The 27587-nt window shown below is 35.3% G+C and overlaps 1 protein-coding gene across 1 annotated transcript in view; it reads left to right on the top strand.

The window, feature by feature from the left end:
• LOC145783360 (uncharacterized) overlaps positions 1 to 21648 on the top strand; it is a 40402-nt gene extending 18754 nt beyond the window's left edge. The window contains exons 6-13 of the mRNA XM_082595211.1: positions 1235 to 1377; positions 1734 to 1912; positions 6444 to 6671; positions 11494 to 11736; positions 14442 to 14595; positions 15570 to 15669; positions 18879 to 18958; positions 20696 to 21648. Of these exons, the coding sequence (XP_082451337.1) occupies positions 1235 to 1377; positions 1734 to 1912; positions 6444 to 6671; positions 11494 to 11736; positions 14442 to 14595; positions 15570 to 15669; positions 18879 to 18958; positions 20696 to 20784 (1216 nt within the window). The 3' untranslated portion in view covers positions 20785 to 21648. The remainder of the gene's footprint in view (positions 1 to 1234; positions 1378 to 1733; positions 1913 to 6443; positions 6672 to 11493; positions 11737 to 14441; positions 14596 to 15569; positions 15670 to 18878; positions 18959 to 20695) is intronic.
• Positions 21649 to 27587: the final 5939 nt, after the last annotated feature.

Raw genomic sequence — 27587 nt, 5'->3', positions numbered from 1 at the left:
TTTGATGAAAATTACATTCAGTATGTACATCAATTTTTGATAACAGAGAAGAAAAAGGACAGTGTGTATTACGTTGTAAAGTTCTTAGTTATCATTCATTGGGGCTATCAAAACTGAAACTTCACCCGGAAAAAGTTCATCCTAATTACAAGGATGAAGATATGATTTTTTTTTAACGAAAAGAAGATAGTGTGAAGCGTCAGCGCCTGGATTCAACAGGGGGATTCCAGCAACATCCAAAGGCAATATTCTGCTGCTTTTTGTTTATAAACTATTTTTGTAATTTTTTTCTTACATAAAAACTGAATGGGCCACAGAACTTTCATGCAAACAAAAATAGGCCACGAAAGAAAAAAGGTTGAGAACCACTGGGTTAAGCGCTCTACTCAAGATCAAGCGGCGCTGTTTCAGCTCTCAGGATATGCGCTTGGGCAACCCCGTTCAGGACTGCTCTCCATTCAGCGGCACCTAGTGGATGGTATAACCCCCCTGCAAAAACATTTTAACAACAATCGGAAACTTTACTCTGCCAATCTCGGTAACCGGCCCTGTGTTAAAAGTCTCTTCAACTATGCGAAACTACCAGGAAAAACCTATCAAGGCTTTGTCATTTCGAGGATAAAGATTCAAAACCAACCAATACAGAAGTTACTGGGTGGCTGAGTCGGTAATTAAGTCACACACTAATGAAAAGTAACTTGCCTCAAGCCTAAATATAATTAGTTTAAATTTTTTTTTTTTATGAGTAGCCTAATTGAATATAGCTTGCTAGTTGGCACGTCGCTGCGTCATTGGGACACAACCAAAGTTAGAGAAAGTTTTTTAGGTAAACAATTGGCGATGTAACTGTTTACCAAAATTACTTGAATACCTTTCAAAACTCTAATAAAATCATCATCGGCCAATAACATTATGGAATTATGACTACGGTCCCTCCATTACAAATTATCACGAGCCACCACTGGAAATAATCATTGTGGAATAAAAGCCGTTGTGTTAACTCCGTTTCGAGTTCTTTTAAAGTTTAATAACAGACCCTTAATCAAACTATATTTCACTCATTATTTGTATGGAAAGGAATGGTGCTTGTTAAAAAATATTGATAAACACTGATGATGAATTTTTAGAAAATATCTTTTGATTTTCTTTCATTGCAATATTTACGTTGTGTCACTTTCTTTTTTAACCAACATTCGTTCTCAACCACTGATAAGCGTGCGCGATGTTTTTTTAGATTTGCTGCATGCCGGAACAGTACTACTCCGTGCAACCAAGTCTTTTATTTCGATCAAACAAACTCTGCTGGGATGGCGTTATCTTTGAGCAACGTATTAGCTGCAGTAAATACTGATGCTTGTTTAACTCGCAGGCCACTAGGTATCAGTATGCCTCACTTATATGTGTTATAGCCTACCATATAGACCTAAGAAGATAATAGTTGGTAGTAGGTTTGTTTGCACGTAGACTACTAAGTTATATGTGTTAGATATAGGTTTTATAAACTTGACGGTTGACGGCTAATAAGCCATAATACGTCTTAAGTAGTCTACTCATGTTATGCTGGAAACATAAAATTGCTTTCTATCTCAAAAATGGCTGTTGGAAATTCTTTCCAAAAGACTTTTATCTTGAAACATCAACAATTCAAACAGTAGGTTAAATTTCGTCATCTGTACAAGATTGTTTTATAATTCTATCTGTAGCGCAGGTTTCTAAAATAAAATTACTTTTAGCTCAAGTAATGACGCAGTGCACACCTCGAATGGAAGTGATAATTCCAAAGTGTCGTTTGCTTGGGTTATCCTTATCCCAACTTCAACTTTTTGATCCAAGTTGTGCTGTAACTGGAACCGATAATGGAGATAGTTATACTATTGAGCTCGACTACGTCACATGTGGCGTTGTGTTTCAGGTTAGTTGTATTTTATGAACCCTAGGTTTTTATGTGCAATGTTATGTTAGCCTAAGTAAGCGCTTAACTTCAAACAGTTAGTATTCAAAATGACAGGTGCCTTCAACTTTGCAAACGTTTTTTTTGTGGTCGAAGCCTATATTATTTTTTAAACTTGTGGACAGAAAAGAATCTTCGGTGGTCCATAAAAAAGATTACAAAATAATAAATTATTCTACTTTATTAATATGTGTTGAGCTGGCCAGTCACAGGGTGCGTTTTTGAACATTAAAGTATCAAACTGTAAAGAACTTAAAATTTAAATGTCTGAGAGTGCGGTTTTTCACCATGCATCTCCAGCTTCTACATCCCCAGCTGCATTTCCAGCTTCTACATCTATGAAAAAACTTTTTGCTTCATGCAAACGACAAAAATTCGTAAAATATGACAATAAATAGACCAGCCTGAAAACCCCTGGAATAAACGTATTGACCAAGGTACGGAATCCGTTTAATTTTTCTTTTTTTTAAGTTCATTGTTTCTCTTGACTGTTTCTTTTCCTGTGACTTAGTTACAATTACCTTATGGCCCACCATTGATCCATAGACTTCAACTTAGGAAATCGTGGTATAGCCGATATAATTTAGTTCACACCTTTAAGGATTAGCAAAAATAACTTTATTTATTGAACGATAGCTCTGTAGCTTAAGCAGGCACTACAAAGATATCGACACATATTGTGAATCATTAAAAACTTTAACAATCACCAATTTAACTTTAAAATTAAATTAAATCCATGCTAATTGAGGTGGGCTATGAGGTAAAATACACCTTGTAGACTACACAAGGGAAGATCGGTAGCACGGAATTTAGAAATTTCAGTAAAAAGACTATGCTAGTACTAGTAGGCTACTATAGCCAGTAGCGTTGACAGTTGGGTCCAGGGGTATTTTTGAACCAAGGATTATTTTAAGGGCTTACCTTTTCAAAACCCCGGGAATTTGAAAACACTGCTACTTAGTCTTTGGATGTAGTGCGTTTCCCTTAAAAGCGTCTTGATGTAGGCCTGCGAATGTAATTGGTACCGAAACCAAATTATCTTTTCAACGACCCTGACTAGCATACATACTTTGTAAACAAATTAATTATTGAAATACTTTTGTGATTGTGAAAAAACTACTGTTAACCTACTCTAAACACTGCAACCAGGGCTGTAGTGTAAGGAAAAAAAAGTTTAAACCAGTCTAAGCACACAGAAGTTGTACTAAAGTAGCAAACATGTGTTCAGTTATGGCGACTCCAGAAAAAGTTTAAGCGACCCCACATGGAGTCGCGACCCACAGGTTGGAGACCACTACGATAAAAAAACAACATTAGAAAAAAAAAGCGACAAAAACAAGTTAAATCTTTTGTATATTTCAAAAAGACAGGCTTCCAGACTCTCTATCACACTACGCTATTTACTTGTAGGCTTTTTGATATTCTCGTTATATTTTTATGCCTTTGATATTGAGATATTCTGAGTCTCTAGCTACAAAAGGATATTTTAGGGTTTCTGTCTAAGCCTCTATGGGTATGATTGCTTACAAAAATTAAACTAATTTCATTAAATGTTAAATGTATTTATTGTTAATCGAAGATACAATCTCTTATTCGGAAAATTGGGAAATACTTATCCTGTCTAACTCTAACCAATTAAGTATATTGCAACGAGTATCAGAAAAGCGACATTCTCCTGTCATAAATTTTACCTTCTTGTTCTGGAGTCGTTCGGTCTGTTCTCTTGAAAGTCTCCTCTGTCTGAATATTTTTCAAATTCCCGCTTATTTTATAATATCCTATAGTGCCTTTTTATCAGTAATATGGTGGAAGTTATGAAACATAAAAAACAGACTATTTAGATATTGGATAAAAAATAAAAATTAATCAGCAACGAGGAAATACAAAGCATATTGCAATAAGCTGAATCATTTGAAACAATCACTGAAAAATCAACATTATAAAAAAAGTTTGAAAAAACAAAAAGTGACTCCAAGAAAACATGGAAGATCATTCATGAGATGAGAGAGGGGAAAAGAAATTCTAATAATAAAAGCTTCCTTCAACTATGACTATAAATGATAAAAGCTATAAAACAGATTCTATTGAATTCATTAATTTATTAAATAATTACTTCACAAATATTGGAACTTCAATGGCAGCTAAAATTCCAAATTCAAATGTAAATTTTGAATCATTCATGTTAAACAGAAAATGTTTTTCTTTTGGCTTTCCTGATATAAATGAGATAGAAGTATCTGATGCTATAAGGAGCCTCAAAGCAAATAAAGCTTCAGGCATTTTTGAAATACCTTCTAAATTTATCAAAATGGCTAATGTAATCATATGCCCTTTTTTAACAAAAGTACTGAATAAATGTGTTTTGCAAGAAATTTTTCCTGATGTACTCAAAAAGAGTCTGATAATACCTGTACCAAAAGTTAAATCACCTTTACACTTTACACATTTGCGACCAATTTCTTTATTGCCAACTTTTGCCAAAAGCTTCGAAAATTTTTTATATAAACGGATGATGAATTTTATTGACAAATATAATATTTTAATCCTAGCTCAACATGGTTTTCGTGAAAATGATTCAACAAGCTTAGCATTGACAAAAATTTATGATTAATTACTTTCTAACTTGAATGATTACAAATACACATGCTCGGTTTTTGTTGATTTAAGTAAAGCTTTCGATACAGTTGATCATGGCATACTTTTAAAAAAAACTTTACCATTATGGCTTTCGTGGCAAGTTTTTAAACGTTTTAACATCTTATCTAACAAATAGAATGCAAAGTACAAAATTCTTATTTCAATGTTGTTAAATGTGGTGTCCCACAGGGGTCAATCCTTGGTCCCCTGCTTTTTCTTCTTTATGTGAATGATCTTCGAAATACATCTTCTTTTTCAACTACACTTTTTGCTGATGACTCAAACTTTCATATGTCAGATAAATGTCTGTCATTTCTCCAAAAAAATGTCAATAGAGAAATAGGAAAAATCGATGTGTGGATGAAATCCAATAAACTTTCATTAAATTATAGTAAAACTACTTATATGATCCCCTGCAACAAAAAAAGTGCAGCAGAAAATTTTAGTCTGTCCATCAGTGGCCGATCCATCGAAAGGAAGAAATGTATAAACTATCTAGGTGTAACTTTGGATGAGCGATTGACATGGGATAGTCATATTATTAATTTTAGAAAGCAGCTTGCAAAGGTCTGCGGCATAGCATTTAAGCTGAGATACATTGCCCCTTTAACAATATTACAAACTTTATATTATGCTTTGTTTCAATCCAAGATCCAATACTCGATTATAAAGTGGGGAAGAGCAAACTCTACATTGCTTGCTCCACTACAAGTGTTACAAAACAAGTTCATTCGATCCTGCTTATTTTTGCCGAGGTCAACAAATACAACTGTTCTTTATCACCAATTTAATGTGCTCAGAATTGACGATATTATTAAATTAGAGACTGCAAAATTTATGTACAAATATGTACACAAAATGCTGCCCCGGGCCTTTGCTGGCTGCTTTATTTTTGTAAACGAAATTCACCATCATAAAACCCGTCAGAACCAAAAGAATGATTTATATTTGCCTTTTACAACGTCAAACTCTGGTAAGAAGATGCTATGTTTTAACGGAGTGAAACTATAGAATCAAGTACCAAAAGAAATAAAAGAAAAGTCGTATAATGTTTTTAAATTTAAATATAAATGTTTATTATAGAATTTGTACAATGATCACTCCTGAAACGTATCATCCGCTTATTTCTCTACACAGTTTTTTTTTATGTTGCCCTGTGTTATTCCATTGTTAATGTATTATGTAAAGTGCTGGTATTGTGCTATATGTGTTAATGTTCTTAATTTTGGGTCTTTTGTTTAAATGTTTGGGTGGCAGCTGACTTTGGTGACCTTTTGGTCTTTCGCTGCCATCGTTGTTGTGCGAATTATTTGTGTTTATTGTGTTTTTGCTTTTTGTGTCTTTTTTTTTCGCCAACAAAAAAAAATAAACTGAACTGAACTGAACTATGAAAGCGAAACGGTTAAACCGTTATGTCGCTTCAGAAATATGGATGTGATGAGCTAAATTCCGTGAGAGTGGCATTTGTTAAACAGGAAGCGTGACCTAAATTCCGTTAGAGCAGAATTTAGGTTTTGAATTTCCAGAATTGAAGTACATTTGTAAATTGCAGTTCTGATAAGCTTCGGCTAAAAGTTATCATAATTTAAATTTGTTAAAAACATGGTAAGCCTACATGTTACATACTCATTCGGACCAACTTTTACATAGTCTATTTTCTTTTTGAATTTTTGCCCATAAGAATTCAGGTAGGCCTATCACCTCCAAATAAGAGTTGTTGTTTTTTCTAGACCCCTTACTGCCTATTTGTTATTTTTATCATCTTATTAGGCTAGACGCAAGAACGTTATTAATAAGAAATATAAAGTTACTTCACAATTTATTATACCATAATGCTGTTTTCTTGTTTTTGCAGGAAGTGGGTAGTTTTGGCATTTACTATCAAAGGGTTTCCACAAGACTTGTTTCAGGGCAAACTCTTCCCATCGTGGAATTCAACGTCACTTGTGCATATAATTTGGTTATTCCGGCACCTCCAGTAAACAAAAACATTAGTGGGAACTCTGATCTTTCCAGTGAAGCCGCTAAATTCTCTTTTGCTTTAGATGAAAACTTCACTTCTCCGCTGGCACCTGGCTCATGTGTAAGTACAAAACCCATTTAGCGCTATTCATTTTATTATTCAGATTAACAGCTAAACTCCTGAACCGTTGCAGCGAACCCTTTTTTATAAGCAAAACATTAGTTTTATTGTTTAAATCTATCACTTTCCTTGATGAACTCACTTTTCCTTTATTGAAGTTCATAACCTTTTTTTATCAGACTTTTAGAATATTGATGCAATTTAACTCAGATTTGATTACTACGTCAGGGTGTCTGTAATTCGTACACGTAGACTTCATACCCTGTCGTCCGTGCCATACCAAAACTTTTTAAAGGCGTGCAAAATTCTTATTCCTATTTGGAACTCAAGAAAGAAAGAAATTTGGGGTAATCGTGTAATCGGCTATTTTGGAAACTCGTAGCTTACTCGGTTAATCTATTTAAAACGAATAGTTACTGAAATTGCAAGATCTGTAGTGAAATATCCGGGAAATATCAAGTAACATGGAAGGTTACGAAATATTATTATATTTCAATTGTGTGTGACTTATTCTTTTGGCAAATATTTCCTCTCGGTAGGAAAGATAATAGAAATAAATAAAAAATAATATAATAAAAAAACTACATCGGCTTTTTGCACGTTGGCTAGACCAGGGCTTCTCAAACTATGGGTCGCGACCCCAAATGGGGTCGCGTAATGAAATTTTGGGGTCGTAATGAAATTCTAGTGCCGGTGGGTTGTAGTCTTGCCATGATGTCAATTGACCGCAACCGTCGGTGCGAACTGTCAAACAATAAAATATAATCAATCGCAACAATTGATGCATTGTTACGCTATCATTGCTGTAATGTGCTGACCAAAAGTAACCTTACCGCTCGCATTATGATTTCAGAGTAGCTTATCAACTAGTAAGTTATCTGAAGGAACGTAGACTAAAGTTTAAAGCAGTTACAAGATTAATTGACTATGGATCAGTAGTTAGGTTCCGTAGATTCATGCGGTAACAATTGCAAGCACAAAGAAAACAATTGATAAGTCAGAAAGAAAAAGAAAATATAATGATCAAAATGATCCGTTTTAATGTCATTAACGTGGATGTCCCCATAATGCAACAAAACTTTAATTGCAATAAAACTGTTGGTGTTTTATTTAAATCCAAGATGTTGAAACTTGACTATCCGATCATATATTTAAATGAAAAACGTATCTGCTTTGAGACCTAGTGAAATATTTAGGAGTAATAATTAACGACTTGCTATCCGATGATGAAGACACGAAACGGCAATTACGGTCGTTGTATTGTGCTGGAAACATGTTAAAAGCAAGGTTTTCCAAACGTTTGATTGCTGTTAAAAATGTGTTGTTTCGTTCCTATTGTATGCCTTTTTATGCCTGTCAACTATGGTGCAACTATCTTTCATCCAGTAATAATCGCTTACGTGTTGGATACAATAATTGTTGCAGAATGTTGTTTAATTTGCAGAGACGACGCAGCATCACCTCTGCATTCGTTGATAACAATACCACAACTTTTCAAGCTCTTATTCGTAAAAAATTATACCAGTTTGTAACACGATGTAACTTGTTTTCCAATCAATAAATTTATGAAATAATGCCAACAGACTGTTACTATCAATCTTTGTATGTGGTACAATGCAACTCAGCTCTTCGGAGTTGAGTATCTGCTGTGTTTCTACATTTTATGTTTGATTGTAAAATGGACCATGTTGAGTCTGATGTAAATAAATAAATACATAAATGGGGTCGCATAGAAATATATTTTTCAAAATGGGGTCGCAGAACAAAAAAGTTTGAGAAGCCCTGGGCTAGACCAATGGTGTGCAACTGTGCATGTCATAGGTCTCACAAAGTAGCCTACAATCTGTTGACGGGATATAGTCCGTGATATGGTTTATCCAGCTTACAAACAACCAGTTAAAATTGGAGTTAATTTATGCTATAAATTGAACTTTTTTGGTCCTTGAATCCGATAATGGGTTGCCTAACGTTTTTAAAATTGCAAAAACTGTCACTTAAAAGTCTCTCAAACACAAATTGTAATTTCTGAAATATTTACCGTAATTAGACAACTTTTGCAATGCAATTTTCATATTCTTAATTCAAATATTGATTGGCAAAAATTCAATCTTTGAAACATCTAAAGTTGCCAGTTGTTGATACAGCGACCACGTGCTGTAAGTCCGCTTTAACGGATGAACATTTACAAGCAATGCTTACAACAAAGAACAATAACTTCAAACCCCAATTTTACTAAGCATTAAAAATGCAGCTCCATAAATTATTTCTCATTAGTTCTCACCAGCAAATAACATGGGATATTTTGTGTTGTTTGCTTATCGTTCCCGTCGCTTTATTTGCCTTGGATAACCGACAAATACAAAATAACGTATTTCAATGTTTTGCTCAAATTTATCAGTGTTGTTCATGCACGTACTTATCTCTCTGTGCTGCAAGCCTTCCAAGGCTTCCATACATTCTATTTTACTTTCCATCGCAATAAATCGACAAAATGTTTAGTTGCCAGCCATTAGGCTATGACGTTGAAACCGCTTTTCTGCTGTAGATCGGCGTAGGTCAAATAAACTTTACAATAGACCAACAACTTTACAGTCAACAGCGGTTAACATCAGTTAATAACAAATGTGTTTTTTTCCAAAACAAAGAAAGGACAAACTGGTCAATTATTGACCGATGGTAACAATGAATGAGAGGCCTATGGTGCGTTGCGCTTGAAATGGTAGTAGTCGGCAGCAGTGGCCGAGTGGTTAGCGCGTTGGGCTCGCAGTCGAGAGCCTGCATGTTCGACTCCAGCCACCCGCACTTGCTGTTGTTTCTCTGGGCAAGAAACTTTACGATAATTGCCTCTACCCAGTGATCGATTTCGAGTAATGGGTGGTACCAAATTTAAGTCATAAGTAGAGTAGACAACCGGAAACAGACATTGCAGTCGGCTGCAGTGTGGGTCAGATGTACGTCTGCATAGCGCTTAAGTCCGCTTTCTCGCAATGCAGGATAAAGATAATAAAAAACAAAACAAAATGGCTTTGCCTGTGGTAGGATTTCTTTGTGGGGTTTTCTTTGCCTGCCATGCTCTTTTTTGCTATGAGCTAAACGATTCAAGACGTGTTCCCCTTACGACCATCACCACTCTTGATAACGCACCATGGCCGATCTTCATAGCAACTGTCCATACGAATCTTAAATATATCAGCTAAAGCTATGTGGGCTAATAAAGCTATAGCCTAAATATCTGATGTTCGCCCTTCGTTTCCGAAGATGGCCAATGAGACTGGGATCAAGCTTCTTTTTCTTTTTTAGTGTTGATTTTGGTCAGTGTAGGCTACATGAGTGCGGAGATGGCTAATGAGGCCTATCTGTGCGGTGAAACTTCTGCTGCAGGATGGACATTGGAAGGATGGTTGGCTAGGGCCAGGGTTGTTCGAGGATCGGGCCTTGCGATGTTCTCGTTTTCTGACAGCAGATAGCGTACGGTGTTTCTCAGCTGATTCTGCGCCTTTATAAATAAGACTGCGCCATGTTGGTCGTTCTGCGGCTAAGTCTTCCCACGAATCTACGTCGATGGCGAATTCTTTCATGGAAGCTTTTAAAGTGTCCTTAAAGCGTTTTCTTTGACCACCTACATGACGTTTGCCGTTAGTCAGTTCTCCGTAGAGCGGTTGTTTAGGAATGCGATGGTTCGGCATCCGGTGGCATGGCCAGCCCATCTTTTATTGTGCCTTTTTTACGAGGGTAAGAGTGCTGGGCATGTTTGCTTTACTGAGAACTTCGGTGTCTGGGACTTTGTCCTGCCATCGAATCTTGAAGAGCTTTCGGAGGCAGGAGAGGTGGAAGTGGTTCACCTGCCTTTCGTGTCTCCTATAAAGAGTCGAGGCCTCACATGCATACAGAAGGGTCGTCAGAATAACTGCTTTGTAAACTTTTAGCTTTGTGGGCAGCTTGATTCCCCGCCTCTCCCATACGTTAGACCTCAATCTACCGAAGACGATAGATGCTTTGGCGATTCTGTTGTTGATTTCCAAGTCAATGGTGGCTGTGTTAGAAAGAGTACTACCGAGATACTTGAACCTTTGACATGCATGTAGTTTCTGGTCGTTTACAGTGATGAGTGGTTTGCTATAGGATTTTCCAGGGGCTGGTTGATATATTGCCTCTGTTTTTTTAGTGCTGATTGTTAGTCCAAAATTGTCACAAGCAGAGGAGAACTTATTAATTTGTTGTTGGATTTCGCTTTTGGAACAGGCGTTCAGGGCACAGTCATCCTCGTACAGAAGTTCTTTAACGACAGTTTCGGTCACAGACTAAATATATGTTGTTTTTGTAACATTTTCTTTTTTTAATTTCCCTTTATATCTTAAATTTTTCTGAAGGTGTTGCGACCGTGTCAAATTTCTTTCAACTCAATAACTTACTTCGGTCTCAAGCACGTTTTAACGTTCGCGTTTTGTCGCTTCTACCCTTTTCTCGATCTTTGCTATGCTGACGTGTATTGTTTTGATATGATGGTCAGAAATAAAAACAACTGAACTGAACTGAGAGAGAGGCCTGTCCAGATAAGTCCACAGTGAAAAAATAAGCGCAACATTCAGACGCAGAAACCTTAGAGCATATAGCACATGGCCTGCAATGTGACGAAGCAATTGGTAGGCCTGCCCTATGTTATTATTAAAGTGAAATGAAGCTGTTGTACCTTAAAACTTTGGAGGGCGAGTGATAATTGTTCAATCACTTTCTTTAAAAAATAACAAAAAAACAGTTCTTACAGGAATACATTTGAAAATGAAAGTTTACTTAATTTACAAAAATGTTCTTGTTTTTGCAGGTTGAAGTAGATTGCCCTCTCTATTTTAAGGTAGAAGCAATTCTTCCTCCAGAAGTGTCACTCAGGGTAACTTCTTGCTATGCTTCTCCATATCAAAATGCACTCAACTCCAGCATTGACTATGAGCTTGCGAAAGACTCGTGCCCAGCTGATCCGACCTTTCGCTTTCTCAATTCATCAGACAACTCAGTTGCTCTGTTCACCTTTACAATGTTCGAGTTTGCCAAATCCTTCTTTGAGAAGGTAAACTTGTTGATTCATATCGGCCTACCGCTTGGCTAATGCAATATCATATCACTACAAAGTACAAATATTGACTATAGGCTACTGCAATAAAGGTCTAACTACAAAAAGTGCTAAATTTGTTGCTTTTTATTATGCCTCAGTCCAGCTTGAATACAAGCTGACCTAGCTTTGCATGCAGTTTCTTTATAAGGTTAATTACATCATATTATTTAAACACAATTTTCGTTCTCTACTCAGTTTTGCTTATAGGAGTAGGCTATACCATTAGTAGTATACTACTACACTAGTCATAGCCGTACGAGCCAGGGGGGCAGGGGGCAGCTGCCCCCCTGTTGTTTCAAAACGTCGCGCATTCGGGCAAAATCTTGCAATTATTAGGGCAAAAATTGCTATATGAAAAGCTTCAAAATTGCATAAATTAGGAAAAACTACAAATTAATATCTTTTACCTATCAAATTAAGTACGATACAGCCTCTTATTTGTACAAGAAATATGCCGCAAAATTTTTATTTGGCACACCCGTATTGATGTATTGTATGGTGATCAAACTGTAGTACGAAATGCATTTAACCAACTGCATCATGCTAATTTGGGCAGCCACCAAAATATGTCTCTATGATACTTTTATGACTCTGCCCAAATTAAAACACAAAATTTGCTATATAGCTAATTTTATTAATTTTCACAAATGCATCGTGTTGATTTGGGCAGCTGAAAACATGACATTATCTGATTAGTCTGCTTATGCAATTGCCCAAATTAGCGTGAGGCAGTTTCCCCAAAATGAACAAATTCATTAATTTTTCCCATTTACATAACTGTATCGTTTAGATTTAGGAAAAAAAAAAAGAAATTATCTGATCATAATCTATTTATAAAACTGCCCAAATTGGCATGATGCAGTTGCCTCGGCATCAAAATTTACAAAGTTTTTAATATTTTTCATGGGCCTAATATCCATAAATGCATCATCTTGATTTGGGCAACTACAAAATATGAATTTATGTAAATCTGGTGAATACTTTTATAAAACACTTCGGATGGAGAGGTTACAGTACTTTTTCTACCATAAACGGACATAGCTAAGCAACACCACACCATTTAACGAAAAAATGTTATACTGTACCTGTTAAATGTAATGTTAATGTTGTGGTGTTGCTTAGCTTTGTTTGGTTACTTTTATAAAACTACCCAAATTAAAATGATGCAGTTGCGCCCCAAAATAAAAAATAAATATTTAGTTTGTATATGCAACTGTGTCATGTTAATTTCACCAACATTTAAAATGCTACTGCTGAAGTATATAATACTCCTACATGTTACTCCTATCTACCATGCCAAAGAGCAGAAGCATCGAGCAATGCACAAGCAAGGTATATTCAAAGATGAATTCAGTTGTTTTATCTTTTAATTTACGTTCTGCCCCCCCAAAATGGTTTGGTCTCGTACGGCTATGATACTAGTAGGCTATACCCTTGGGATTGATCTAAGCAACTAGTCTATATAGAAGCAAGGCCTACGAAAGAAATCATGACTGGTCGGGAAATAATACGAAAAATGGGCTCCAAAAATATTTTTGAGCAAAAATAAAAGCAACAAATTTGTATCATGCGCTGCATCATTATGCTTCATGCTGAACTCGGCCTACTTTTCTCAGGGTAAAATTGAATTCCTTTTAAAGTTTACATTTCAACAACGTATTAATATTAAAAAAAAACTTCTTTTAATATGAGAAATAACAAAAATCACTCGGCTACACTTGCAGAAAAATTACTATTGTTGCTCACTAATTTGTGTAGAAAAAACTGTAGGCTAGTAGGCCCAGAGTAGGAAAGTTGGTTTTGCAATGTAGGCTGCTCAGGGCTGGGCTGCTGAGAGTATGCTACCCCACTTATGTAGTGTTTAGAGTTAGACAGTGCTGGCATGTTTTCTGATAATAATAACAACTAGCATAAAGGATTTACTTCCTTTAATATAGCTTGAACATCATTTCAGACATGTTGGATTCAATATGCTTGGCCAGCACCGGTTTCGAAATCAAGGTTCAGTTTGTTAAGCAAAAATAGTCGGCTATCGTAGGCTACACGCTTAGCCAAAGTAACAGTGATACCGAAATCAGTAGGCTTAACAGCATCACATTTTACATCATGAAGCAGTTTTACATCGCCTACCTCAATACAAGAATGATTTGTTCAATGGTCGAAAAATACTTGGAACTACGCTTTTCATTCAAACATTTGTTCATTTTTAAGTAGGTACACTTTTTATTTTAGTAGCAAAAATGGGGCCCCCTTCAAAAGGTAATAAAACAACGAAAAACTACTCGAGTTTCCTTTACAATGTTATGCTAGGGGAAAAGTTTCCCAACTCCCCCCCATCTCCGGAGCCCCTGCATTGAAAGAAAGATTAAATTATTTTCACTTACGAATCAAGACATTCGTTTGGTGTGTAATTGCAATGGTCGTTTTAACGTTGTTTTTTCAATGAACATTAAAAACAGGGATCAATTATAATTTATGGCAGAAGTAGTTGTGCGATACTGACGAGCCCAGCCTCATGTGCGATACACCGGTGTCTATCGCTGTCAAATTTAGCTACAATCACCTGCCGAGAAACAAAACATAAGGCAAATGTTGTAAACTTGCCAACTCAAACTTCAAATAATACAGCACTTTATAAAAACATGCTGTATTCAATGCAGAATGAAAACAAGCTTAAAGTTTACCTCTATTGCTACCTGGTGGCCTGTGCACCTGACGACACAACACAGTCGTGTGATCCTACCTGTTCTACCTCTGCTCGTCGTCGCCGATCATCAGATGACTTATACCCAACAAGCATAGGCTCTTTCTATGGTAATAATTATTTTTAAAACTTTATTATTTACACGACATATTTTTAATTTAGTTTTGAATTTGAATTGTCAATAAACACCGAAATTTGGACATCAAACTATTTTGTGATAATTAAATAGAAATCTTATACATTTCTTTGGCTTTATTTTGCCGTTTTGTGAAAAGCCTAGAAAGATATAGGACTCTGGACCTATGTATTATACGTTATGTGGGCTACCGTGTGCAAATTTGTAAATTGTACTTGGATAAACACAAAAGGAAAAAAAACTTAATACAAAAAAACATGAAGTTTTCTCAAGAGCAAATTTTTCCCCTCCCTCTTTTTCTTGTACCAGCATTGTTCAATTTACTCTCACGATTTACATTAAACGAAAAAAATTGTACTTAGAATTATTTAAATCTTACATCTTTAAAACCAGCTACACCCAAAGTTTGTAAATATTTGTTACTTTCATACCATGCTATCTCTAAATCTATAATAGTTTCACATCTTAACTGGTTTACTTAATTCTCAAACAAAAATTTAATCAATTAAAGTGAACTGGCAACTCAAATACTGACCTTTCTCTGAACGAAGTTGGCAAAAACTAATTTTGTTTAGCCATAGAAAACATGAACGTAAAAGGGGTTTTTCATACAAAAATTTACTCTTTGCTCGGATTTTTTGCTGATATTCTCTACTATGGTGTCTATCCACTTCCAATCTACAAATTTAAATACGGCTTTCTTTAATGTGTTTTAATATATTGTGTTATTAGTAGCTACTGTACTAACCATCTCATACTGCAAAAAAACTGCCTCCAACAAAGTAGGCTATATCTTTGCTTTTTTGAGAATGCCAGTAGGCCTATATATTTTTTGTTGAAATAGCACTTTGATAGCCTTTGATGACAACATTAAATAGCTTCAGGCAGGTGTATCACGCACCATCACTGTAAATTCTGTTATTTGACAACATACTTCTGTACTTTCAGTGGAAAGGAAGAAGACAAACAAAGCAAAACCTGAAAACCAAAAAGTAGAAATTCTTCTCGAAGAAAACAATCAGAACACTATCAATCCATGGTTGCTTGGGTACGCATTAGTTGGATTTACAAGCGTAGTGACAAAGCGGCTTGCTTCATTGTCTTTGACAAGCGTTGGTTCGACTTTAGGACGGGCTTCATCACAGACTTTTAAACACGAGCTAGTTGAGTGTCTTTTTTTGTAAGACAAAAAACATAAGTTAGGTAGGTCCCATCGCAAAGAACTGAAAAAAGTACATTTGCTAAAAACCAGAACAATTGTAGGGCATAGGCTACTGAAACAGACAACGTCATTACAATCACGTCAAGTCAAGAGCCTCTACATTTTACAAGTATGCGAAACTACCAGGAATAACCAATCAAGGCTTTGTCAGTTCGAGGATAATGATTCGAAACCAACCAATCACTTGCTGAGGTCATTTTCTTTCTAATGTCTTTTTGATTCTTATTTTTATAAATACCTAAGGTCGTTGAGAATATAATTTGAGCCCGGTACCAATGAGACTTCTAGCCCCAAACCAAGACACTTCTAAGAACAACGCACTGTATCCAAAAATACGCGGTGATTTTTTCAAGCTTTCGTGCCTCTTGGAATAGTTACAGGCGCCTAAAATCAGCTCCAAAAGTACCCTCTGGAATCTGGATCACTCTGTCAACATTACTGTAGGCCTACATACCGCATTTGTAGAATGTTCCTGTTGCTAGATAGTCAATTAGTTCGGTTTAACGTTTAAACTAATCCTACTTGTGTCTAATCCTTATCATAAACAAAAATTTTAATCCTGTAATCCTTCACAAAATCGCCTCATTTTCAAAGGCCAGTAGCTTGACAAACACTAATCCCGTTTTTCTAAAATCGATCATATTTTTATAAAAAAAAAAAAAATACACTCTAGCCTACAATCTATCAAAATTATAGTAAAGCTTATGACCATGGTGACATAGCTGAAATAATTTGACAAACAATGGCCCTGAATTAACTTTAGCGTTGTGTTGTAGCTTAGGCCGTGTTAACTTTCCACCACCCCCCGGATGGGAAGCCCATCGCTGAATAGAACCCAAGTCATTTTAGTCTGCCTGATGTTTATTGACTGTTTAAAACAATAAGAAATTACTACAGAAGCTCGATAATAACCAATGGCTTAAATCATGTAAGGCCGTATTTACTGCTTTACAAACCCTCGACATGGGACCTACCTTTACCTAGGGGCCCAATTTTGTAATTTTTTTTTTGCTCGCTTTGCTTTGCTCGCTCAACCACATTTTGTTCATCTCGACGATATTTGACATTCATTGTTGGAGATTAAGTGAGTGCAAGTTTTTTATGTCCCAAAAAACTAACAAAATGATGCAATATTCCAAACACTGCTCACTCAAATAGCCTAGTTGCTTAATAATTAAATTGATAAATTTCAATGTGAATCAATACGTTATGAAGTAAATGTACTATCGGTGAACGTGAGGACACCTCAGGTAAATTTTCGAAGTTCTTTCCTGCTGAAAGGTTACACCACATTAGGCTATACAAAGTTTTAAGAAACAAATTATTGAAATCCTTCTGCGGTCGTGAGTTTTAAATGGTAGACTAACTTAAATTAACAATACTTCTACTCCAATCCAATTTTAATTTGATGAATTAGGTTACTTACAGGGTGTAAACGCCAAGTGTAGACAAACAAAAATTGTCATAAATAAAAACAAAATTTGTCATAAAAAGAAGGATTCAGTAGTCCCCTGGGTTGACAGGAGTCTAGGAGACAGCGGGGTGACACTACAGCAAGATGGGGCAACCTCTCATACCGCGAAGTTGGTCGTCAAAGGAACTCTGGCCTCCATCTTCGCCAGATTTGAATCCTACCGTATGGACTTTGGTGTCTGGTCACTATTGGAGCAGAAGGCCTGTGTAATCTCCCACAAAAATACTGATGCACTTAAACGAGCTTTGCTCAAATGCTGGGATGAAATAGATGCTAAAACTTTGCGTGCAACATGTGCCCAAGTTCCAAATAGACTCAGACGTTTAATTCATGCCAAAGGTGGATATTTTGAATAAATGGCGATGGATATTAATCAGTGTGTCTTTGTTTTATTATTTAGCCCTCATTTAATGAAATCTATTCGATATTGACTTATTTATGACAATTTTTCTTTGTCTACACTTGGCGTTTACACCACAAAGTGATCCGCTACTGCATTGTCGGCATAGGCTATTAACCACTCGAAAATCTTAACCCTATCTGTAACGACACTGGGTTTTATGAGGACGCCCCACCAGTAGTGAAATATTTCACAGAAGGATTTATGCTAGAAATGCAAAAAATTTTAAATTTTAGTTTTTGTTCGTTTCCAATTTTCTACACCTACGCTGGTCATTTTTCTACCTTCTTGCCCTTCACAGTAAGCATTTCATCTCAGGTGGCTAGACATTTTCGTACAATGCTAGTTATATATACGTCAATGTTAGTGCAATTACTTTGAAATGTAAAAACTCCCAAAAATGCCTTATATTTACGAGCAAAAGTAATTTGTTGTTTTGTTTAGCTATTTTTGGGAAATTAGAATAAAAACCGACTTTCTGACGTTTTTTGATCTCAAACACTTTATTTCAATAAATTTGTTGGGGAAAAATTCAATTTCTGTACGCATAATACACATGGCTATTATCTTTTAGAATATTTGGCTTTGTGATTTTCGTAGCTCCCGTTATTAGCAATTAATTAGCACAAGGCTAAGATAGCTCGTGACGTACTTTCGAGTACAAAAACAGCTCGTACTAAAATAGGGTTAAGATTGTTTAGTTGTTTACTCTTTGCTAAAATAATGAATGTAAATTTTTTCTCGAAATTGAAAGAGTTTGCGGCTCTAAACGCTTTCTGATCTTATGTTTAAGAGCAATCACTTAAACAGAGGGACCATTAGTGGTGCTCACACTGCCCTGGCTGTAGCTGCATGTAGCAAATGTCGTAAGACTAGCTATTTTCCTTGAGCAGATGTCGGTTTTTATTGTTTCTTCTAGCCAGCTTATGTTACTATCTGAGGTTATTCAACAAAAGAGCATAAAAGGACGTTGTACGAAGCCCCGTGCTACAGCGAATACCACACCAAAACTGCCCGTTTCCTATTTCAACTGGAAGAAAATTTTAAAATGATTGTGTTGTTTTTTTAGTGACACGAAATTGAGAGAGTTGTTTTCAAGAAACTACGAGAAAAATAATACAAAATCTCGTAGAATTAACTTATGTTATTTTTATGTTTCAGACTCTTATTGCTGGTTTTGATGTTGTGGGGTGGTGCTTTGTATTGGAACAGTAGCCCTTCACATCTTGCAGGATTGATGCGTAAGAAAAAGATTAGTTAATTCCCAGCAGCCACTTTATCTGGTCCAGATCTTTATCGGATCCGGTGCGGATCTGACCAGATCTTTGCCAGATCTGGACCAGATAAAGTGGCTGTCTGGGTTGTTTGTGCAAAAGATAAATAAGAAACGAATATAAGCAGTTGTGTGTCGAGAGGGCGGGGATATCTAAAACAACAAGAGGGTTTGTTTTAAAGGAGGCAAACGTATATAAAATAAGTCAATTGGCCATACAGAAGAGACTGAGGTAAAGTGTGCAATGGGGTAAGATGAGCAATTCCTGTTTTTGAAAAAACTAGTCGGCAGAATTTTTTTTCTTAGTCTTGAATATATTACAGTAGCCTACACGTAATGCTACTCCATTCAATATGTTTGTTATGTCCAGTAAGAATCACATTTTACACTGGCATGCAATTATCTTGTTTATTTCGAAAACCCAATCGAATATTTTTATCGTTACACTACGTAAATCAAGTTTGATTTTTACGTTTTGGTAGGCATAATATGTAAGGGGATTCAATAAAAAGTTGAGATTAGTTCGTCTTGTAGGTTTTAAAATATTGTCAATTTTGTCACAAAATTCCGGATGGGGTAAAGTATGCTATTGAAGAAGGTAAGTTGGAGCAGTTGCTAAACTTACCCCAAAAGAAATAACCTGCAAGCAATTTAATTTTTGAACTGTTAAATTTTTTTTGTTTAATGTGACAATAAAAAAAAATGTAGTGTTGTTTCATAGCAATGCCTCGCAATTATGAAAAAGACTTGTAGGGAAGTGTTTCAACCTAATGGAGTTGCTCAACTTACCCCATAAACTTTTTGTCGGAGTAAGTTGAGCGATACGCATATGAATATTAATACATATCAAAAAAGTATAAGAAAATATATATCACAACGTGAACAAACTCAACCTAAAATGTAGTTAATTTACTAATGAAATCAACTCTTTTAAAGTTTTCCTAAGCTAACCGTTTGGTTTTTTTGCAAAAGTAAGTTGAGCAAAAAGGTGTTCATCTTACCCCACCCTCTAACTATAAATGTAACCCATATTTACATTAAGCCTATCAGGGTTGGCTGGTTCCATTGTCCTTTATCCTCATAAATTACTCTCTTCAATTAAAGCGTTGTTTGTCATAAAAGCACATTCCGTACGTAGCCTATCGTATTAATTGTATTGCTGGTTGGATATCGCACTGAGCTGCGCTCAAAATGATAATGGGCAAGTTTAGGTTGTGAGTGTGATCTGTAGATTCTAAAGTATCATCTTTCTATAACTACCAATAGATTTAAAACTCTTGAAGATATCTATCTCAGCAAACTCTTCCCCCGTAAAGAGCTAGCAGAAAGGTAAACTAAAATTTGGATGCAAAATACGTATCTGGCTGGCTTGCCGCAGTTGGCGGGTTACTCACTAATTGGCATTTGACTTTTTAAATATGTCTCAATGCTTGCAAAGATGACCCATTCAGAAATTTGTGCACATTTTATGTGTTTGGATTTACAGTACAATAAACCATAACCTGATAATTTAAAAAACTCTATAACTTAAAAACAGAATGAGATTATTCACCAGACATTCAAATGATGAAACAGCATTTTGCGTTCTTCTGGTGAAGCAAAGTAAAAACAACAGATTCGAAGCAAAACTAGCCTACATTTTTCAAAATAACTTATTTAATGAGCGAAATAGCGGGGTCATTTAATGAATAATAATGTAACGCAGGAGATCCGCCTCCATACTATGACGCAAGCAATCACATCGATGGCTGCATTAAAAAGGAGCAACCGGAAACAGAAGAAAACACTGAATGACACGGATGATATACTTTTTGTTTACAAAAATGAGTGTAGTGTCTTGTATAGTTTACACAAATACGTAAATCGGTTTGTTGTCTGTGTTTTGCCTACTTTTGTTGTTGTTCTATCAATCCCACCAACACATACTTCGAGTTATTCTTTCGACATAGATCTGTTTATTGCCGAATGCATTCAAAAACAGATCTATCAAAACTTAAAGCTGATTTATGTTAGTGTTTTTAGTCCATTAAATGTAACCTACGCTTTTTTAGTAAGAGGCATTCCATTATAATTCAGAAAATTTCAAAACTTATAGTCGCATAAATTAATATTAGGCTATTTTATTATTTTTTTGGGAGGAAGATTATTTAGAACGAAAAACAGTTGAAAAGTCATTTATTCTACTTTTAGTGTAATAAAAAACACTACGTTTGTGCATAGTAATTGTATTATCAGTTTTTGCTTTAGTGATTTTATTTTTTAGGAAGCAAATATTAATACAGCAAATACTTTTTAAATTCGAGTTCCATTTCTTCAAACTACAGCATAGGCTAAGTGTCACTTTAATCTAAAGCCGGATTGTTGACACAATTGTGGAAACGTAATGGAATGTCTGAAAAAACTACTTATCAAAATCATTTACAAATCATGCTGCAAGCTATTTTTCGATAAGCTTGTGACAAATTGAATAGTTCAAAAAGCATATTTCGTACTGGAGTATTTGCGTTACAAAAGCAATTTTTGGATTTGCTTACTTGCCATGGTAAAAAAAATGTTTTGCTGAGAGGTTACTTTGTTCTGGAGCTTGTGACGTTAAACGTGTGCAGAGTGTGTGGTCGTATGTTATTATATCCAGAATAAAACTTAGCAACAAGTTTACTTCTGGTTGCAATGCGTCTGGTAATCAATAGTAGTCATATTTATATTTTTTCATCAAAATAGTTATTACTATCTGAATCCTTAACAGCCTGTTTCACCTTTAACGGATCATCAGAAGGTCTGAAAAACATGCAAAAACAATAAATCTGTAATTCTTGATGAGATATTGAATATTGTAACTGTAATTTAATCTGCAAAAAAACTTTTAAACCTTTAATTCCTGAAAAGATATTAAATATTATAACCATAATCCAATCTGCAAAAAAACCTCAGAATTACAAAGGGCTACCTCCATCCGTTACCACAAAGCCTCAATTAGAATGATCAGCTTGAAACCAAGCAAATTGATGCCAACACCTGTGACATCACAATGAAGCAAAATGCCATAAGGATAAAGTAACCTGAACAAATTAAATAAAATTTAATTTTTTTTTAAAACCTGTAAAAACCAAATGAAATTTAGTTTGAAATTTATAACCTGTAAAAATCAAATGAAATTTATTTTTAAATTTAGAACCTGTAAAAATTAAAAGAAATTTATTTTATTTTGAAGTACTTGAGTTTAAATTTGTGTCTATGACGACATTTACCCACCAATTGAGAAGGTGGTTACTATCGGCCTTCAGAATGGCCAGCTTTTCAGCCAAACAGAGGCCACAATTATTACGACCACTTCCACTATAAGGCCGAGCACAGCAGTGGATAGACCATGTTATTTTACGATCAACACCCCTGTCCTTAAGGTCCCAAACCGCCTTAGATAGTTCCGTGCTGTTTCGTTTAGATCTATCCAAAAAGGAACATTTATGGTTGGAAAAACGTTTTTTAAAAGTAGACTCACAACAACCAATGTAATTAAGAACCTTAGGGCCGTTATCAATGGTGGCTTTGTAAACAACGGCCTTCTGCAAGCATTGCCCATTCAAAGGACAATCTGGCTTCACCCTACAATTGCAACCAGGCTGAGATGGTTCATTATCAGCCTGCAATATTGACTTATTGTGGGAGGATATGATGCTTGCAACATTCGGAGTACAACTGTAGCTCAGCTTAATAGTATTACGGTTGAATATTTTATACAATCTATGATGGGGCGGAAAGTGGATAGAAATGAGTTTGAAAAATTCTTTACCAATGTTGCTATCAACTTGCAAGCTGAAAGGAGGGTTAAACTATAAAATTTTCCGACTCCTTTTCCTAGATGTACGCAAGCTATTAGCAGGGTTGTAGCAAACTCTCTCCGTAAAACCACTTTTCTAAATTTTTCAAAATACATTCAAAATTGCTTTGGTATAGGATTTGACACTGTTTGGATAATGTTATTAAGCTTTTTTTGTTCCGTCCTTGAAAGGACTTTAAACCATTGATGCAAACCCGCAATTTTTAAACCTGGCAAAGTTAAGTTTGCACTTTGCGGTTGTAATGTGTTTATCAACTATTTCATCCACTATTTCTATCCATCATTCCCTTGGTGAAAGTTTATATTTCATTGAAGAATCTTCAATGACTTTTAATCGTTACAAAGGGAGCTTTACATGTTGCTTGATTACTAGTAAAACGACATATAGAAAGATATGTGCTACCGGTACATTAAAGGTGATAGAATGAATTAATGATTACTACTTTGATAACATGACTGAGATACAGTCTTGCTCAAAAGTTTTACACCACTCGCGATCTTTCGCTGTAGTTGCATTTTAATTCTTAACAATGCATTTGTTTTGCTGAATTATGCTTAATACTTTGTCTGCTTATTAATTTTTAACTAAGAAACACAGAACATAACACAAGTTTAAGAAAAATACCAACAAGTTTATTTGTATAACCTCCTCTATCTTCAACCACTGCAGCCATCCTGCGTGGCATGCCATCTTCAAGATTACAGCGTTATTCAAAGGCAATTTTTTAAGTCCACATTATTTTTATTGTTGTTTTAGTGATTCTACGCTGGCAGGATGTTGATCTGAATGATCTGTCACTTTGTTTTTCATTTACCGTCATAAGTTTGCAATAGGATCCCAATCTGAATTGTTACCTGGCCAGTCCAGGATTACAAGATAATATTAACTAGCCTAACATAATTACATAAAACTTTGGCCTAGAGGGTTATCATACATGAGAGCATTGCAATCATGCACCTTCATGTGGAATTGAGAATGCCTAACTTTTTATTAAGGACATTTAGATATTTGGCACCATCTATGGTGGTTCCATCTCATATTTTTTAGTTTTTTTCTGGGTATATTTTTTATTTTATTTATTTATTTAGTTACGAACTACGGTATTAAGTTTTTATAGCGCAAGTAATAAAAACAATTCTACATTTTCCCTTGTTTTTTTTGTTTTTTTATTATTATTAATTTTATTATTATCATTTTCTCGATTACCACGTCGGCTGCATAGCCGAGTGGTGAGAGCTCTGGGACGGCAATCGAAAGGGCGCCGGCGCCGGTTCAAGAGCATGCGGCTGTGTCTTTGGCAAGACACTTAAAGGCATGCCTGAAAGTCGACACGAAGATTGGCTTCCTTGCCTTCCTGTTCACTTAATCTAAATCTTTAACCACCGGGTGTAAGCCTGGATACGACAAACAAACTTGTTTTCATTTTGCGGTAATAAGCTTTTGAAAAACTCTATCCCAAATATAGGGCGTTGGCAGTGGAAGAACATGGTCACCTATTTTGCCCACCTGGATTTTTTCAAACATTGTCCAACTTTGATATTTATTTGAGTTGGAATTCTTTTTACCCATCTCTGCCTTTACCTCACTTTTAGAAGAAAAAATATGTGATTTTTCACAAATAGACTATTCTCTTTCAATACAAAATTTTAGCCATCTGCATTGTAAAAGTATACAATTATTGTCACTGAAATTAATATTATTATCAATGCAAAAATGTCCGAGAATGGATTTCAGAGTAGGGGAGACCGGTTTGTCGGAACACCGGGTTAGTTGAAACATCACTGATTTCTTGATTCCCCTAACATAGCCTACTTGTAAATCTTTACTGCCTCTTAGCGATTGACAATAACGGTATCTATCGACCACGTTAATTTCATTGGGTTCAGAGTAGATGTGTGAAATCAATCATTTTCAAGATTTCTGAACTATTTTTTTTTTATTTGAAGTTCATTTTTATCTGCGATCCTGGTGCTGGGAAGCTGCTATCTAGGCTGTGCTGTAAAATGTTGTCAAATGAATCCTTAAAGAAGAACAAGTGAGAGAGACATCCGACGCATGCGAAAAACAAACGTTTTTTTAAGCACCGAGAAGAGGCACTGAAGCCAAGCCGGTTTGACTCAGCAACGAATCCAGCGCTTTTACTTAGCCTCTGACCAAGTCAAGGTATTGTAGATAGCTTTACAACTGGGTTGTCTGTGTCTTGTTTATAGCAGGCAAAGATTGAAAAAAAAACATTAGAGTGCTGAAATTGTTTATAGGCTACAGGTTGTCTGAGTCTTGGGTCGCAAGATGTTCACCAAACTCAAATTTGGGTCTCGCTCAAAACGTTTGAGAACCACTGTTATAGAGGTTTGGGACCACTGACACACGGCCAGTCACCGAGATTGACAGAGTGAAGTTTCCGCTTGTTGTTGATGTTGTTGAAAACTAAACCAAGCCGGCAGTAAAGTAAATTACGTATCAAATATAAATTTATAATTTAAATTTATAATTTATAATTATAATTTTTATAATTTATATTTGATACGTAATTTACTTTACTGCCGGCTTGGTTTAGTTTTCATTCAGCATTTTTTCAATATTTACGCTTATGCTTTTTCAATTTTTTACGCTCATGTTTTGACATTATTGCGTCACTGTAATGTTGTTTAAAACATTACTTGTAGGTTTTAACTGCCCTTTATCAGAACTGACGATGCACTGAATAAGTGCGAAATATATTTTCTGTAACATCTACTGACAACTGATCCCTGTTACCATAGCAATTGAGGTTTTAGCTTTCTAGATATGGAACAGGGATCGTTTCAGAATAAGACTAGGTCAGAAAGCGAGGCAGACTCCGACGCAGCTCAGCATCAGCCAAGAGCAGTTAGCTAGCTATATAGTCTGTTAACACCAAAACGTAAACTTCTGTTTAGTTTTCAATTACCTGCGTAAAACATTGATTTGATACTATTTGTGTAAAAGTTGTAAAAATACCACAAAAACGTTCTTCTTTGAAAAATGCATAAACTTTACGAGATTGCATTTTAAAACCACTTGACTAAAGCTTCTTTTTCCAGAATTATCTTTTTATATTCTTTCTTTTCATATCATGATTCAAGTCTTTTTACATCTACTGTCTCATGGTGATACTTTTACCTCTGACTTGGGTGCCCCTTTCTATCTGGGGTTCTTTCCGATCCAAGAATAAGGAAGGCTTTTCATACGGTCTGGCTGCGAAAAGGGGAATTTCTTAACCGAAGTTTAGAAAGCCTGACATCGATGCAAAGTTGTTTTGGTGTTTTCTATTTTGCCCGAGTAGCTATCGCATTGTTTTTTATTGGTAAGCTTCTCATGGCAGCCTACCTCCATCATTTCAGCGTAAAGTGGCGGGTTTTGGAGTTAAATTTCTTTTTTTGGTGTTGATTCTACTTTCGTTTATCAAACTATGTCACTTTTATTGCGCTAATATTGTAACACTTAGGCCTACGTTAAGATATATGACATGAGCTTGGATTTACTTATTTGGCATGCTACAGTGAAGCGGTACCTACTTCTCAAAGCTTATATTGTTTTAATTAACTTCTTCATTTTAATTTGTAGTCATATTTTTTCAGCTTCAAGCACAAAGGCAACTCATGAAACCAGCTCTTATTTTATAAGTGATTGGAAATTTTCTTCGTTCGCTTTGTAGACTACAAATATTTTCAACTTCTGTCATATCGCAACGTTACTTACTTTGTCTTATGTGTTGTAGTTTTGCACAATCTTGGACACAGTTATCTCCTGGCATTTCCATGTTATTAGCTTAAAAGCTGCGATTTTAGAAAAGCGCACACCCTGCACAGCACAAACGCATAAAACAAAAATGTGCAGTTGAAATATCGAGCTAGATAAAAAATAACAATAAATAAACAGAAAATACTCCTACTTTTTCACAAGAAGAAGTCTGTTGATAGATGTTATGTGTATTGTTGCTGGTTTATAAACCAATGCTTGTATCATTTTGTAATGTACGGAATGACTAATCCAGATAGCCTACGTAAAGCGCTGCACAGTAAAACGCACACAACACAGTAGAAGGAAATCGTTCGTTGTGTGAATTGATATCCGGTGATGTTTCCGATCTTGTAAATCAGTTTAATTTGCAGTCTCGATACTATGGTCCAGAGCTAGAGATCGAGTAATTATTTCTTTAGTTTAAGCTAATTTGTGAGAATGTTTAAGATCTTGACTACCGGTGTAGCATACGTTTACATACCTACTATCCATTTAGTAAATAAATAATAGTTGCATTTAAAATTCCATATGAAACAGCAAAGCAGAACCTTAAATGTAGACTAACAATCTTTTGCCAGAGCGAAAGTAAACTAAATTTATTACTTCAGTAATTCTCAATTAAGTTATCCGTAAATTGAAAAAAATTAAAACATTTGATTGATTTTGATAATAATCTTTATCATTCGATTGTGAAAGCTTCTTTGAGAGTTTATTCCTGACTGTTTTGCATACTTGAGCTTAAGAAAAGTTATTAAAGTTTTGCACAAAATTATTGAATAATTTTATTAAAAATGTTATTTAGTTATGTTTAAATAGACTACAAGCCGAAATAATTAAAATGTTAATAATAATCAAGCCAAACATAACGAAATCTAATTTCAGGTTATTTCAGTCCAGGTTCAGTTTAATCAATGGTATCAATTGAAATTCAAAAATAGTTTGACAATCCAAAACAAAACACCCAAAGTGGGATTTGATCTCAATTCTCAATAATGC

This window comes from Aplidium turbinatum, chromosome 14, assembly GCF_918807975.1.
Source record: "Aplidium turbinatum chromosome 14, kaAplTurb1.1, whole genome shotgun sequence".
Classification (NCBI taxonomy): domain Eukaryota; kingdom Metazoa; phylum Chordata; class Ascidiacea; order Aplousobranchia; family Polyclinidae; genus Aplidium; species Aplidium turbinatum.
This window is presented reverse-complemented; position numbering and strand designations above follow the sequence as displayed.